The 16,888-nt window shown below is 42.3% G+C and overlaps 1 protein-coding gene across 2 annotated transcripts in view; it reads left to right on the forward strand.

Annotated features, from left to right (window-relative positions):
* The window catches only part of PRKDC (protein kinase, DNA-activated, catalytic subunit), a 129,830-nt gene that overhangs the window by 21,258 nt on the left and 91,684 nt on the right, over positions 1–16,888 (forward strand). For both annotated transcript variants that reach the window (XM_081498002.1, XM_081498003.1), the window contains exons 20-27: positions 153–272; positions 519–678; positions 1,332–1,438; positions 3,661–3,751; positions 4,439–4,602; positions 5,254–5,406; positions 10,834–10,941; positions 13,106–13,332. In XM_081498002.1, the coding sequence (XP_081354128.1) occupies positions 153–272; positions 519–678; positions 1,332–1,438; positions 3,661–3,751; positions 4,439–4,602; positions 5,254–5,406; positions 10,834–10,941; positions 13,106–13,332 (1,130 nt within the window). The remainder of the gene's footprint in view (positions 1–152; positions 273–518; positions 679–1,331; positions 1,439–3,660; positions 3,752–4,438; positions 4,603–5,253; positions 5,407–10,833; positions 10,942–13,105; positions 13,333–16,888) is intronic.

Below are 16,888 nucleotides of genomic sequence, written 5' to 3' on the forward strand. Positions count from 1 at the left end.
CTGGAGATTAGTACTTAATTTTTAAATGAACATGGTCATGTCAAAGGCCACGTGATCATTTTTCATATTTGCAAATCAGATGTCTCGTAGTTGATGGTGGAACCGAAGGCTCTGTTCAGGTGCATGGCACTAACCTTGTCTTTCCTGCCGAGGTGTCAGTTAAGATGAAGCAGTACAAAGATGAACTCCTGGCCTCCTGTTTGACCTTTGTCCTATCCCTGCCGCATGACATCATTGCACTTGACATCAGAGCCTACGTCCCTGCGTTGCAGGTGGGCACATCACTCGTGGGGGTCGTGGTCCCTGAGAAACGTGGCAGTCACGGCGGCACTCACATGTCAGAACCCCCATCCCCACCCCCCGCCAACATCCCGCGTGGTTGGGCCTTCATGAGGGGGCTTCAGTGCCCCTTCTCTCCAGCCTGCATGGTTCTGACAGAGGAAAGGCTTATCATTTAAGAAACCCTCTCTCAGTCCTAAATTCCTGGTGTTCATTACCTCATTTGTTCTCATGTACAGATGGCTTTTAAACTGGGCCTGAGCTATGCCCCACTGGCAGAAGCCGGCCTGAATGCCCTGGAAGAATGGTCAGTTTATATCTGCAAACATGTAATTCAACCCTATTATAAGGATATTCTGCCTAGCCTTGATGGATATCTGAAAACTTCAGCCTTTTCAGGTAAGGTATAGAAGAGTTTTGATGTGTATCTTAAAATGATAATGTAATACATATGTTGGTATCTCTACATATTTGCATTCAAAATATGTTTGGTTGGTATTTTTGTAATCTTTTCAATTCATTTCAGTATAATTGGACATAAGTATAACTGAGGTATTAAAACTACTTATAGGTTACTTACTCATGTATATCCTAGCAAAATTTATAAACTCTTCAAGGGGAAGAACTCTTAAACACCTTGAACTTCTTATAGATTCTAATTTATTGTTTTGCAAAAAAACTCTTATTTAATAAATCTAACAGGGATTAAAACTATAAGAAAATCCAATAGTAAAGTTATAGTTTGACCTAATTTCACCTGATTTTTATTGGTTTTTCAAATATGACTGATTTAGTACCACAGTGGGAGTACTGAGTCCTAGCCACAAAACCACCAGGGAAGTCCCTCCAAGAAACTGTTTCTTTTGATTGGTAGTGGTGTTTAAACCTGAGACAACCACTATTAATATTTTTGTTCTAGAAATTTCATTTTTAATCATACTTTAAATTAGGATTTTAATGCTTCCATATCAAAGTCTAGTGTCTTTCCCCTTGTGTTTATTAACTAAATGAATGAGTGCTGTTTAAAATTGACTTCTGTTTACCCTTGACAGATGAGACCCGGAGTAACTGGGAAGTGTCAGCACTTTCTCAGGCTGTGCAGAAAGGATTTACTAAAGACGTGTTAAAGCATCTGAAACGGACAAAGAACATTTCATCTGTAAGAGACCCTTGTATTTTCTTTACCTTAAATAGTGGAGAGATCAGATTCTGATGTTCGTGGGTAGTAAAAGTCTTCATTTAAAATATCATTGTTACATATAAATTTGTGTACAGTATGAAAATAATTTCAGTATATGTTTAGTGATAAAAATGTAAACCGTGTTAACATGTAAACTGTGTTATTGTCTTGATCTTGTTTTTTTTGTTTGGAATGAGCAGTTGCCACACTGATATGGTGGAGAAGGCAATGGCACCCCACTCCAGTACTCTTGCCTGGAAAATCCCATGGACGGAGGAGCCTGGTAGGCTGCAGTCCATGGGGTCGCTAAGAGCTGGACATGACTGAGCGACTTCACTTTCACTTTTCACTTTCATGTGTTGGAGAAGGAAATGGCAACCCACTCCAGTGTTCTTGCCTGGAGAATCCCAGGGATGGGGGAGCCCGATGGGCTGCCGTCTATGGGGTCACACAGAGTCGGACACGACTGCAGCGACTTAGCAGCAGCAGCACACTGATATGGATGTATAAAATTGCCTCATTTACTGATTAAATCTGAAATAAGTCATTTTGTCGAGTTTAGTTCATGGCAGTTTTTATGTTTTTTTCCCAGTGATTTCTTGAGACCGATTTTTTTTTTAGATGTGGCACATAATGTAGCAGATAAAAATGATGTGAATAGAGAAAATTGAGTTAGTGTAACTTAATATCTAGAACTGGTATTGCAAGCTTCCAGGAAGTTTCCTCTGATCTCATTATTTTTGACAGTTTTTGTTACAGCATCAGAAATTCATTTATTTCTTTTTTTAATTTTTACTTTTTTTTGCTATGCTGGGTCTTTATTGCTGCAAGGGCTTTTCTCTACTTGTGGTGAGTGCGGGCTACTCTCTTGACAGCCTTTGATTGGGAGACTTGAATGAAACTAAAAGTGGTGTCTACAGGTTTTAAATTATTTTATCACGTTGAGGTAAAGGAAGATAAAGTTTCTTGAGAATCTCTCTAGTTTTGCATGTTTCTTTACAGGCACAGGGCCCTGGGGTCTCAGAGTGCGAGGCCAGAACTGTTCTCACTTGTAATGTTTGCACTGTGCAGTGGTGGGTGGTGCTGTTGGTTCCTTTAAGCTTCACGAAGCCTCGACCCTTGAGCACACATGGTGTACCATCCCATGTGCTGGGGCAGGAGGCGCTGGCGGTTGTCCTCGGGGAGCATCGAGCAGCCGCCTCCCCCGTGAGCACCACTGTTACTGGAAGCATGGCAACGGACTCCTGGCTGTTCAGTATCTGGCTGACGTCTTCTCTGGAATAGCGAGCGGGCCTGTCACTTCAGGAGCACATCTGAGAATCTTTGTTGCCAGTGAACCAGTATCTCCAGATGAGCAGTACCTTGTGTTCCTAAACCGAGTGTTAGACAAGCCAGTGGATTGTACTGTAATAGACTGCATAAACTTCCCTGATGTGGGCTCACACTCCACATTGTAACTAACCTTTAAGAAACTACTGCTTCAGTTTTGGAGTAGTATCAAAGAAAACCCTAGTACCTAAAAAAACTATGAAATCCTCCTCCCTTTTCCAGTCACAGCCCAGAAGTCCGTCACAGATGCAAAATGTGAACAGCACCACTTGCCTGAGGTTGTTTATTTGGAATATATCCTTAGTTTTCCTAAAAGTATGTCATTTGTTAACATGTCATGGGTTCAGTGTTTTTAAATAGAATGATAAGTATTTAAATAGTGAAAAGTAAAAGTGTTAGTCGCTCAGTCGTGCTGACTTTTTGCAACCCCATGGACTGTAGCCCAGCAGGCTACTCTGTTCAGGGGATTTTCCATGCAAGAATAGTGGAGTGGGTTGCCATGCCCTCTACCAGGGGATCGTCCCAACCCAGGGATTGAACCTGGGTCTCTCTCATTGCAGGCAGATTCTTTACTGTCTGAGCCACCAGGGACGCTAAGTTTTAACAAGATAAATACTGGTAAATACGACCCACGTTAACAGAAGCTCTGTGGGAATCCTCAGTACTTTTTAAGGGTATCAGGACTCCCGAAACAGGAACTGCTGACCTAGCAAATGGACATTGGCTGCAAGAGTGAAAGAATTGTGGCTTCTTTTCATGATTTTGCAGTAAAATGACAGCAGTGCCGTGTAGGATTATAAGGAGACATTGAGGGCATCGGCGGTAGAGAGGGTCTTTGAGCTCAAGGTTGTTTCTCGTCACCACGTTTGCAGAATGAAGCTCTGTCCTTAGAAGAAACACGGGTTCGAGTAGTGCAAGTACTTGGCCGTCTCGGGGGACAGATCAACAAAAACCTGCTAACAGGTGACTTTTCCTGAAAGTAACGCAACCCCTGAGACATGCGGGCCCCTCAGCTGAATGCACACAGGTCATGGTGTCTTCTGATACTTGCTCCCCTGTGTCATTTATGTCTTTCAAGTAAGATTTTGAAGAATCATATTTTGCCTAATGGAGTGAATGCTTCTGCCATGCCCTGAAGCCTGTGGGTTCCTGTCTTCAGGGTCTGGCATTTGTTCATTTTTTAAGCAGAGTCTAGCTGGATAGGCCTTTATGTTAAACATCGTGTCAGGAATTCAGAGTTATCTTTTTGAATACTAATATTCTTAATGTTTGGATATTTTTAGGTTGTTTTTGATGAATAAAAATTTGTATTTTTAGTTTTAAAATTTCATCCTAAATATACTGGTGATTTTGACATTTCAACGGTTAGAATGTCTATTAGAAAAATATGTGTTATAGAGAGGAGCTATTTAATGAAAGTATTGTTCATTTATCATTTTTTCACAGAAGAGTAATTTAACTGAAATTGAAAATTAAACATTCCAGACTATTAGACTTGTTTAAACATAATTTGACTTTCAGTCAGATTAGAAACAATGTGTGGTGGTTTCTGATGTTACTGTCACGTGTGTGTGATAAACAGAGCAGGAGAGGGTGGACTAGGGCCGTCCTGGTGAGGGGAGGAAGGACTGATTGGCATCTCTCCTACAGCGGCGTCCCCTGAGGAGAGGGCCAGGGGCTGTGTGGCTTGGGACCGAGAGAGGAGGCTCAGCTTCGCAGTGCCCTTCGTGGACATGAAGCCCGTCATTCACCTGGACCTGTTCCTGCCGCGTGTCACGGAGCTGGCGCTCTCAGCTGGTGACAGACACACCAAGGTACCCACTGGCCATTTGCCGTGGTCGGCCATGTGCTCCTTAGGAGACATGTGTTGTGTTTCATGGGCTTTGTGTTTTCTCTAGCTTAGTGATGGGGAAACTACTCAGTTATCAGAAGTAGGTATCCTTGGAAAATGGAAATTAAACCTGAAGAATCTGAATAGATGATAAAACATTAATGTACTAGAATTCTTCATAGTAGAAAACACAGTGCACAGGCTGTTGAAAAGTGATTTTTAATCTGTGCTTGATTCTCTGTTCAAGTTGGGAGATTCAAAACAGATGATCTCAAGTTTTTATATTAATTTGTACATTTCCACATTGTGTTCATTAAAAACAGATTTTCTAGAAGTAACAGTTAAAGCGTGCTCACAAATGGAGCAGTGTTCTGTGATTGGGCACCGTGGGACAGTGTCTCTTACGAACGTGTTAGTCCCAGTGTCTGGATCTTTTACATCTCAGTTCTCAGCTCTTGGCTCCAGAGCAGAGTGAACAGAAACGTTAATCTTATACAACAGAAAGTGTTGCTTAACGTTAGTTCATATATGGGTGGGATAGTTATCTGCTACACAGGTTTTCTTTTTTAAAGGGCTAAGTTCTGTAGCATTTCAAAATGCTCTTGACCTTTGTTGGACCCTTGGCCTGTTTCAGGTTGCGGCCTGTGAACTTCTGCACAGCGTGGTTATGTTTATGCTGGGAAAAGCCACTCAGATGCCTGATGGTGGCCAGGGCCCCCCACCCATGTTCCAGCTCTATAAGCGCACGTTTCCTGTGCTGCTTCGACTGGCGTGTGATGTAGACCAGGTCAGTGCATGATCATGAATTTGAAACAGTTACAGAATTTGGAAAAAGGTCGCATCGGGTCCAGTGATCATCTCAGCTTGTTGGATGTTGGGACGACTCTTAACATCCTTGAAACCTGCTGCCCGGCGCTGCCCTCCCATCTCTGGATAGGACCTGGGACTCGGGACTTGTCAAAGCGCCTGCAGTCCCTAAACATGTGCCACAGGGTTTGGAAAGAGTCACTTCTGTGACACCTGAGGCCGAGTGTGCCATTGTCCCTGTCACGTCAACGCTCATGGTCTTTCAGGGAGGGAAGGTGGAGGTAGCCATGGCCAGCAGTCATGGGGGATTGGAGATACTGGCAGGTTGCTCTTTCCTGGTGGCTTTGTGAACAGGGACACAGCCTTTGCTGCTGGGTCACAGAAAACATTCAAGTTCTCACTTTATTTTGTGAAGCTATAGAGGGTTCACACATAGAAAATGAAAAACCCACTTATAAACATGAATGGAAAGTCCCTTGGAATATATGTGAACCAGTACAGTCCAGCAGTGCAGTGAGATGCACTGTGATTAAATAGAATTTGGAGGCAAAACTAGAAATTTACCACAGAAGTAGATTTTGTTAGCGGTGATTCTCTCCATATAGGCTAGAAATGTATTTGTGTTGGTAAGCTAGGAGTAGTTTACTTTTGCCTTTAAAATGAGGAAGAGAGTTTACCTGAATGACACAGTCGGGCTGCCCCCAGCCTTGAAGCACTGTGCTACCTCTTTTTGGGCCGAGGGCAAGACATGGTGAGATGTGACTCTACACTCAGAGCAGGGCCTGCGAGCAGCCTGTTCTCAGAACGGCTTCACGTGTGTCTAGGAATTTATTTGCAAGGGTTGGTGTCTCATCAGGCCACGCGGTCCCTGAGGGCACAGATGTCAGAGAAAGGAAGAAAGAAGTTATTATTTTGAATATAGTTTGTAAAAACTCCTGAAAGCCCAAAGTGTCAACCGATAAATCTAAGAATCAATGAAGGAGAAAGCTAATGAATTACAAAGTAGGACTCTCATATATCAGTGTTTTAATATAGCTCATATTTTAGTATTAACCCCTTGGAAAATATGTCTACAGTATGCTGTTCACAACAGCATCAAAGAATATAGTGAAGCATCTAGGGGGAGTTCCCTGGTGGCCTAGTGGACGGATTCTGGGCTTTCAGTGCTATGCTACAGGTCAGTCCCTGGGCAGAGAACTGAGCTCCTGCAGGCCACACGGCGCGGTCATAATAAATAAAACAAAACGTCTAGGAATCAACTTTAACGTGCAAGACACACGTGTATTTTATGAATATAAAATGAATGTGATGTGTGCCTGAAGAACCAGTACTGAGGGGATTTCCAGGTGGTCTAGTGGTTAAGGCTTGGCGTTTCCACTGGTTGAGCCCACCAGTAGAGCCCAGGTTTGACACCTGGTCAGGGAACTAGGGTCCTGCAAACTGCTCAGCATGACAAGAAAAAAGGATCAATATTGAAAAAAGGCTGAATCTTCCTCAAATCCTTCAGTAAGTTTGGTATCCTTCCAGCAAAAATCCCAGAAGTATTTCATTTTGAACATGAAAAGCAATCTGAAAGAATAGTTGCTCGAGCCTAACCATGAAATTTGTGGACGGGTCAAGTCCTAGAGGGAGTCCTGCCCTCGCAGACATCAGGAGGAAGACACTGAGTATAGCGGTTGGACTACTGCACAGGTGCCAGTGGGGCTCTCTGGCAGTGGATATGTGCGCCCCTGTGTGTACATAAAATATGTGCGTGGTGCACGGGGTTTTCTGACTCAGTGAGAAATGGATTGTTTAGTACATTCTTTCAGAGTGATTAACATATGAAAGGTTAACTTCAGATTAAAAAGATACAGAAGGAAAAACAAACTGGAGATATGATAGAGAAATGTAATGAATTATAGCCTGTGTGAATCTTTGGATAGGGATGGTCTTTTTCACAGGTAAAATATATTAATATGGAAACATAGGCTGCTAAAAGTAAACTCCCCACCGTCACCCCCTGCCCTCCATCACTCCCCAGGAAAAGGCCTGTCATCCTCTGCAGAAAACCTGGGAAGTTTCTCCGAGATCTTAGTAAAACACATTCTTATAAACATATGTATAAATTTTCTTTTATAGAGAAAGTAGGGTTGCAGTGTTCAGAAACTGTTTTATTTAAAATGCAATTCTGCTGCTCTTGTGGACTTTATCATTACCTTGTAGGTGTCTTTCTGTAAAGTTTGGGTAGAAAGGGAGATTTTCATACAAGATTTGAAGGCAGATATGTGGAAGAAAATTATTAGTATATTGACTTGATTAGTATTTAAAACTACTGAATGACACAAACCCCACAATTTTGACATATATGTATTTAATGTGGGAGAGTCTCTTGGACAGCAAGGAGATCAAGCCAGTATATCCTAAAGGAAATCAACCCTGAATACTCATTGGAAGGACTGATATTGGAAGCTCCAATACTTTGGCTATCTGATGAGAAGAGCTGACTCATTGGAAAAGACCCTGCTGCTGGGAAGGATTGAAGGGAGAAGAAGAGGGTGAAAGAGGACAAGATGGTTGGATGGCATCATTGGCTCAATGGACATGAATTTGAGCAAACTCCAGGAGATAGTGAGGGACAGAGAAGCCTGGCATGCTGCAGTCCATGGGGTCACGAAGAGTTGGACATGACTTAGGAACTGAACAACAGTATAAAGTGGAAAATTTTTTTTTGCCATTTTGTGCTAAAGAACATAATATTTTAAAATGGACAAATGGATAAAGAACAAAAATGGGAAGGTCATGAACAAAGAAATACGTGTGGCCACTTAAGTACATTTTGAATATTCAACTTTTTAGTAAATAAGGAAATTCAAAGTTGTATTTTTTGTAGCCATTGTCAAATAATTTAAAAATTGTCAGTGTTTAGTTTTGCCAGTGTTTAGTTTAGTTTTAGTGTTGCCAGTGTTTAGTGTTGCTTTATTGACTATGCCAAAGCCTTTGACTGTGTAGATCACAACAAACTGTGGAAAATTCTTCAAGAGATGGGAATGCCAGACCACCTTACCTGCCTCCTGAGAAATCTGTATGCAGGTTAAGAAGTAACAGAACTGGACATGGAACAACAGACTGGTTCCAAATCAGGAAAGGAGTACGTCGAGACTGTATATGGTCACCCTTCTTATTTAACTTATATGCAGAGTACATCATGTGAAATGCCAGGCTGGATGAAGCACAAGCTGGAATCAAGATTGCCAGGAGAAATATCAACAACCTCAGATATGCAAATGACACCACCCTTGTGGCAGAAAGTGAAGAGGAACTGAAAAGCCTTTTGATGAAAGTGAAAGAGGAGAGTGAAAAAGCTGGCTTAAAACTCAACATTCAGAAAACTAAGATCATGGCATCCGGTCCCATCACTTCATGGCAAATAGACAGGGAAACAATGGAAACAGTGACAGACTTTATTTTCTTGCGTTCCAGTCACTGCAGATGGTGACTACAGCCATGAAATTGAAAGATACTTGCTCCTTGGAAGAAAAGCTATGACTAACCTAGGCAGCATATTAAAAAGCAGAGGCATTACTTTGCCACCAAAGGTCCATCTAGTAAGAACTATGGTTTTTCCAGTAGTCATGCATGGATGTGAGAGTTGGACTATAAAGAAAGTTGAGCACTGAAGAATTGATGCTATTGAACTATTGTGTTGGAGAAGACTCTTAAGTCCCTTGGACTGCAAGGAGATCCAACCAGTCCATCCTAAAAGAAATCAGTCGTGAATATTCATTGGAAGGACTGATGCTGAAGCTGAAGTTCCAATACTTTGGCCACCTGATGTGAAGAACTGACTCATTGGAAAAGACCCTGATCCTGGGAAAGATTGAAGGCAGGAGGAGAAGGGGATGACAGAGGATGAGATGATTGGATGGCATCACCAACTCAATGGACATGGGTTTGAGCAAGCTCAGGGAGTTGGTGATGGACAGGGAAGCCTGGCATGTTACAGTCCATGGGGTTGCAAAGAGTTGGCCATGACTGAGCGGCTGAACTGAACTGAACTGAGTGTTGCCAGGCTGGTAGGGAAGGGGCCTGTGGTCCTGGCGGGAGGGAGTGTGGATGCCGTGCTCGTCCAGAGAGGCATTCAGAGCAGTGTGCACATGGCAGTCACACTTCTGAACTACCTGCATTTCTAGCAATAAGTCCTGCTCTGTCCATACAGGAGATGCTGGGCCTCTGTGAACATACAGATACAGCCTGTGTGTTCATGTGAAAAGTATTCAGACAAGAGAAAAAAAGGTAGTAACAAAAGTGTGTATTTTTACACTCGTGTATATTCATATATTTAAGTGTAGAAGTGTATCGTGTTAACAGTGATTTTGAATGTTAACAGTGGTTACATTCAAACCCTACATTGGATATAGGGTTATAGACGGATGGTTTTCTACATTTTCTGTAAGGAATATGTGTGTACATATATATAATTTATGTACTAGGAATGCAAAATAATTTTTTTGGCAACAAAAAAGTAACTCTTTAAGACCAGGTTAATTTCCAAACTGAAAGGTAAGACTCTTTTACTTTGATTTAGCCTAAAATTGTTTCAAGTTTAGGAAGATAATTTTTGGAGAAATATCGGTACAAGAGGACCTGTTTAGCCTGAGTCCCAAGACATGCACGTGAGTTTCGATGTGGTGTGCATACCAAGTGTTTCCTTCTAGAGCTCAGTATCAGTGAGGAAGTAAAAGTCCCTGGACTTCTCGGGGCTCCTGTGGGGCCAGCCTGTAAGACACAGAGGACAGAGATCTGAACACCAGGGATGTTCACCTTCACTTGGACTGTGAGCATTTACTCCTCATAGAGAAAGAGGACTAGCTGCATAACCATGTGTCTCAGGAGATTGCTCTGATCCAAAAGGACACTGCATCTTTTCCCCAGACCTGGACTGTGAAACCCAGAGCCTGGCAGGCTCTCTGGGTCCTGGAGAGACTGTGTCTACATTTGAGCTGCTTAGGGTGAGAACCTGGGGTGCCATAGAGTGAAGACTTGCCTCCCTTCTTCTAGCCAGGGAAGGGGCAGTGCCTCTTCTGTGATGCATGTGGAAGCGTGTCCACAGAGGACGTGGGAATGGACCGCCTCCTGTGCACGCTCAGGGCCAGGTTAATAGGATGAATGTGGGAAGCCTTCGCTGTCAACCCTGATTGCCCTACTTATAAGAGGAACAATGACTTCTGGGATGCATGATTTTTTTTGCAGGCCTCTTAGGAGGGGAGAAGTTAGATCATGTTTGTCACAGGATTTAGCTGGAGAAGGACACTGGTATAACCACAGTAGTGGTATTGCTTAATTTTGTTCCTGTCATAGAAATGGAACTTTCTCTGCTATAAGATCAGCGTGAAGGAAGTGAATTGTGATGGTCTTGCTCTTCCAGGTGACGAGGCAGCTGTATGAACCTCTGGTCATGCAGCTGATTCACTGGTTCACCAACAACAAGAAGTTTGAGAGTCAGGACACAGTTGCCCTGCTGGAGGCAATACTGGTGAGTGTGATCCCCTCCTGCCATTTCTGTTGACTCACTTGTGTGGTCAGTGTTCAGGACCTTAAGCTGCCCATCAGGGTGTTAGAATGTAGCATCTAGCTAGATCCATCATCTTTTTCTTTTGTTTTAGATAATCAGTGAGATACCATTTAATGAACATGGTGCCATATTTATTATCTTAAGTGATACTTTTAAATAGCTGCATGCAAACAGATTTTTTGCTTTGTTTTGGGAGGATAACTATAAATTTGACAAACTTCATCTACTTTGAGGGACTGTGTGTGTATGTGTGTTTGGAGGGTGGAAAGGGTGAACAGGAATGTTCCTGGACTTTTATCAGAGTTGCAGTATCCTCTTGTTTTTAAAAACATGTCTATGGTATAATACTTAAGAGCAAAAGGAATTGTTTGAGCTTGTCCCATTTTCTCCTGCATTCAGATTCAGTTCCTCAAAACCCCTAAAAATCATAGCTCAGCGTTTACATACAAGTGTCCTGAGGCGCTGGAGGTGGCATTGTTGGGCTGTGGTCTCTTGCTCACTGAGGCAGAAGGCAATGGTCAGCTAAAGCCTTGCTGTCTTTCCACACTTATTTTATTTTCATTTTCTGAGCTTGTACAAATAACTACATGTGATTTCTTTAAATGTCATATTAACTGATTTTTACCTATTATATCAACCCATACTTTTGTTTTCTCATATGCTGACTTTGTAGTCAAAATCCCCAGTTGAACTCATAGCACGTTTGTCCAAATGAATATCCTTTAGTTCTGTGTCTTTGAAAATTGATTTCTTTGAATGTGTGTGTCACTCTCTGTTGAGTGAGTAGTGTCATTGCATGGAGGACTGCCATCTGTTCCTGCTGGCCCAGGTCAGTCCTGGCATCACTGCCAAGTGTTGTTACTCACAGGGTTCCTTTCGCTCTCAGAGGCCCCTGACTAGAGGTCACGTGTGGGTGGTGGGTGTTAGTGAACACTTGTAGTTAGGACGGTGGCATCAGTACAGCTGTGGTTTAGTTCCAGCAGGGTCTGGTGGTGGCGCTGCCTGTGACAGATCCAGTTAATTCAGTTTCACTTGTGGCATGTTTCAAGCAGACGGATTTATTCTCCTGTTTCTAAAGTTGCTATCTTAGCTGATCACTGAAGGTAGTTTAAGTCAGGGTGAGAATGGAAATGTAATGTGAGCTAGTTGTGGAGGTAGAGCTGGTTGTGGAGGTGAGAGCTGGTTGTGGAGATGAGAACTGGTTGTGGAGATGAAAGCTAGTGCAGGCTCGAGCACCCATGTGTCTCTCCCATCCATGCCTCTGACATTTCTGCTGTGTTTGACCATCACCTCCTTGACTCTGGCTGGCACTGTGATCAGAGATTTTGTGTATGGCAGGGAACGAGTTGTGTTAGAATCCTCTTATTTCATTTTCTGAGTACTTTCTCAAGTTAAACTTCTCCTTCATGGATCAAAGAGGGAAACAAACACTCAAGTTTCCTAGGCAGTTTTTTCTAGGTGTTCGGAGACTGTGGGCTTCGGTGGTGGCTCAGCTGGTAAAGAATCTGCCTGCAGCATGAGAGAACTGGGTTCAATCCCTGGGTTGGGAAGATCCCCTGGAGAAGGGAATGGCTACCCACTCTGTTATTCTGGCCTGCATAATTCCATGGACTGTATAGTCCATGGGGTCGCAAAGAGTTGGACACGACTGAGCAACTTTCACTTCACTTTCAGAGACCATACCATTGTGGAGCATGCTCCGACAAAAAGTTATATTTTCAGAACCGCATCTCTCAGATTTTAGTTTGTGTAGCATTTCAGTTTCCTTGAGACTTGCAAGGTCTTTTCATCCTCAATAGATAAGCATCCCAGGTGCTGTTACAGGTAGAATCAGCAGCAGAAAGTTTCAGGATGCAGCCATTATGTTTATTCAGGGAATGAGAGACTGCTTTGTTGATATATAATTAAAGTATTCTCTCTCTTTTCTTACAAATGTTTCAGCTTCTTAGTTTGTGTAAAAGACAGTTTCATTTTGTCGAAGGAATTTGTTATTAGAGTCTAGATACTTCCTGGGACGCCCCTTGACTAGTGTCTGTTTGTTCCTGAATTGAGCTCTAAATTCATTCCCATAACTTACTCCAGTTATGTTCAGGGTACTCAGCTGTCACTTTATGCTTTGTTTCAGGATGGAATTGTGGACCCTGTGGACAGCACTTTAAGAGATTTTTGTGGTCGGTGTATTCAGGAATTTCTCAAATGGTCCATTAAGCAGACAACACCGCAGCAGCAGGAGAACAGTCCAGTAAACACCAAGTCGCTCTTCAAGCGACTGTACAGCTTTGCACTTCACCCCAATGCTTTCAAGAGACTGGGAGCATCGCTCGCTTTTAATAATATCTACAGGGAGTTCAGGTGCGTGAGTTCCCTGTCTGGGGTGAGGGGGCGGGGCAGGGGGGCGGCACAGGGTGGGTAATACTATCTACAGGAACTTCAGGAGTCCTGTGCTGGGAAGAGTGTAAAGGTCCTTACATCTCCAGTACTGATTTTGTGAAGTGACTTGCTGTTTATGCATCCATGTAATCATGTATCAAGCACTTAGTGAATACTTATATCCTGGACGCTGTGCTGTTTTCTGGGGATTAAATAATGAATTAAAATGCTGTTTGCATTTAAGAAGAGGCTCAGAAAGTGCTGAGGACTACATTCAGGCTTAATATACACAGTCTGGAAAGTGCAACAAAAGATGTAATAAGAGGCTTGTGAAGCACGTGAAGGAGAGTCTGACACAGGGTGAGTAGGTTACCCTGGGAGTGAGACTGCAGCTGAGCGGAAAGCAGCCCAAGCCCAGGTCAGAGAGACAGTCAGAGATGAGATGGACGGGGCCTGAGGAGACACATTTTCTCTTCCTTGCTGTGGGGATTGAGGTGCGGATGGGAGTGAAGTGAGGCAGGCCATGGGCCTCTCTGTAGAGCTAAGATCTGAAGGCCACGGCCAGACCTGGAGTCATGGGAGCAGGAAGCACAGTCGGACTTGTCCTGAAGCTCACCTGCCAGCAGCTGTGCGGGAAGTGGTCTGAGCGCCAGGACGCCGGGGAAGAGGCTGTTTCATGGTCCGTGGAAAAGGTAGTCCCTGACCTAAGGTTGTGGTGGTGCTGGCTTGTTCCTTCGTTGAGCATTGGTTGCTAAGTTAGACTGCACGTGCCAGGCTCCGTGCCAGATGCGGGAGGTACAAAGATGCAGTGCTTGGTGACGGTTGCATTTAAAAGAGAGAGGCAGGTAATAGTCACATAGATAAAGGTAAAATTTGTAGCTGAAACCCATGCTTTTAGTAGTAGTATAAGGGAATCCCTGGTGGTCCAGTGGTTAGGACTCCATGCTTCCATTGCTGAGGGCTCAGGTTTGACCCCTGGTTGGGGAACTAAGGGCCCATGAGCTATGCCATGCAGAAAAAAAAAGAAAAATTAAGTAGTGGTACATGATTACTAAAGGATCTTATAACAAATAATCAGACCTCATTTAGTCAAAATAGCTTCTCTCAGGAAATGGCACTTGGATAATGATGAGGGAGCAGTTGTTAAAATAAGAGAGATGATGGATGGATGGATAAATGGACGGACGGATGGGGGAGGTAGGTGGGTGGTAAGTAGATAGATTGTAGATGGATGGATGGTAGATGGAGGTATGACGGATGGGTGGACTGATGGGTGTCTGTATCTGCATGTAGGGGCGTGTTCACGTTTGTATGAGGATTGACTGGAGTTTGAAGTCATTGTTAATTTTTTAGTTGAGGTGGAGTTGATGTAAAATGTTAGGTGTACAGTGTGATTCAGTTCTTAAAGGTTATGCTTCATTTATAGTTATGATAAAATATTGGCTATATTCCTATATCGTACATTATACCATAGTTGCTTATCTGTGTTGTACATAGCAGTTTGTATCTTGAATTCCTCTACTCCTGTTTTGCCCCTCCTCCTTCCCTCTGGTAGTCACTGATTTGTCCTTTATATCTGTGAGTCTGTTTCTGTTTTGTTATAGACATAGGTTTGTTTTATTTTTTAGAGACCCCATATAAGTGATATTATGCGATATTTGTCTTTGATCTGTTTCACTAAGCATAATACTCTCTAGGTCCAGCCATACAGCTGTGAATAGCATTATTTCATTCTTTTTTATGCTATGTAATAGCCCATTGTATATATACACATCTTGTTCATCCTTTTATCTGTCAATGGAAACTTAGGTTGTTTCTATGTCTTGGCTATTGTGATTAGTGCTGCTGTGAACATTGGGGTGCTTTTATCTTATTGAATTACAGTTTTCTCAGGTATATGCCCAGGAGTGGAATTGCTGGGTTGTATGGTAGTTGTAGTTTTAATGTTTCGAGGAACTTCCATGCTATTTCCATGGTGGCTGCACTAGTTTACATTCCCACCAGCAGTGCCCAAGGGCTCCCTTTCTCCACATCCTCAGCAGTACTCATTATTTCTGGTCTTTTTGGTGATAGTTATCTGACAGGTGTGAGGTGATATGTCATTGCGGTTTTGATTGAATTTCCCAGATGCTTAACAGTGTTGATCATCTTTTCATGTTCCTGTTGGCCATCCGTGTGTCTCCTTTGGTAAAGTGTCTGTTCAGATCTTCTGCCTATTTTTAAATGGACTGTTTTTTGATACTGAGTTGTTTGTGTATTTTGTATACTAGCCACATATTTATCATATCATTTGCAAATGTTTTGTAGGTTGTCATTTTGTCTTGTTGATGGCTTCCTTTGCTGTGCAAGAGCTTAAGTTTATTAGTTTAATTAGGCTTAAGTTTAATTTGTTTCTTTTTGGTTTTGTTTCCTTTGCTTTAGGAGACAGATCCAAGAAAATATTGCTACAATTTATGTCAAAGAGTATTCTGCCTGTATTTTCTTCTAGGAGTTTTATGTTTTGCAATCTTACATATGACTGCATATACAGTCACACATGCAGTCTTTAAAGTCTGTTAAAGACCTTACATTAGGTATTTAATTCATTTTGGTTTTTTTAAAATATGTTGTTAGAGAATGAATGTTCTGATTTCATTTTTTGTTTGTAGCTGTCCAGTTTGCCCAACAGCACTTATTGAAGACCCTGTCTTTTCTGCATTGTATATTCTTGCCTCTGTTGTCATAGATTGACTGACCATAACTGGATGGTTTTATTTCTGGGCTCTCTACTGTGTTCTGTTTATCTGTCCATCTGTTTTTGTGCCAGTCTCATGCCATTTTGATTACAATACAGTATAGTCTGAACTCAGGGAGTGTGATTCCTACAGCTCTGTTACTCTTTCTCAAGATTGTCTCAGCTATTTGGGGTCTTTTATATTTCCATATAAAATTTAAAATTATTTGTTCTAGTTCAGTGAAAAATGCCCTTGGTATTTTGATAAGTTTTTTTTTTTTTCTTTTAGTTTTTTAAGTTGTGAAACCTATCTGTGCTTAAGAATGTTTAAAACATATGGCCACACCACACAGTGTGTGGGATATTAATTCCCCAGTCAGGGATCAGACCTGCACCTCCTGCAGCGGAACCTCGGATTCTGAACCATTGGACTACCAGGAACGTCCAAAGATGACATGCTAGTTTGCATAGAGAACCCTAAAGACTCCACCAATAAAACTGATAGAACTGATAAAATCAGTAAAGTTGCAGAATACAAAATAAGTACAGAAAAATCTGTTGCCTTTCTGTGTACTCATAATGAACAATCAGAAAGTAAAATTAAGAAAGCAGTCTCATTTACAATTATATCAAAAGGAATAAAATACCTCAGAATAAATTTAACCAAGGGGGTGAAAGACTTGTATACTGACAGCTGTAAGACACTGATGACAGAAATTGAAGAAGACACCGATAGAAGGATGTTCTGTGTTCATGGATTGGAAGACTTAATATTGATAAAATTTCCATACCTCCCACACAAGTTGCGAGACTCAGTGCTGTCTC

Source organism: Giraffa tippelskirchi, chromosome 6, assembly GCF_054371585.1.
Source record: "Giraffa tippelskirchi isolate mGirTip1 chromosome 6, T2T-mGirTip1v1.2.pri, whole genome shotgun sequence".
Classification (NCBI taxonomy): domain Eukaryota; kingdom Metazoa; phylum Chordata; class Mammalia; order Artiodactyla; family Giraffidae; genus Giraffa; species Giraffa tippelskirchi.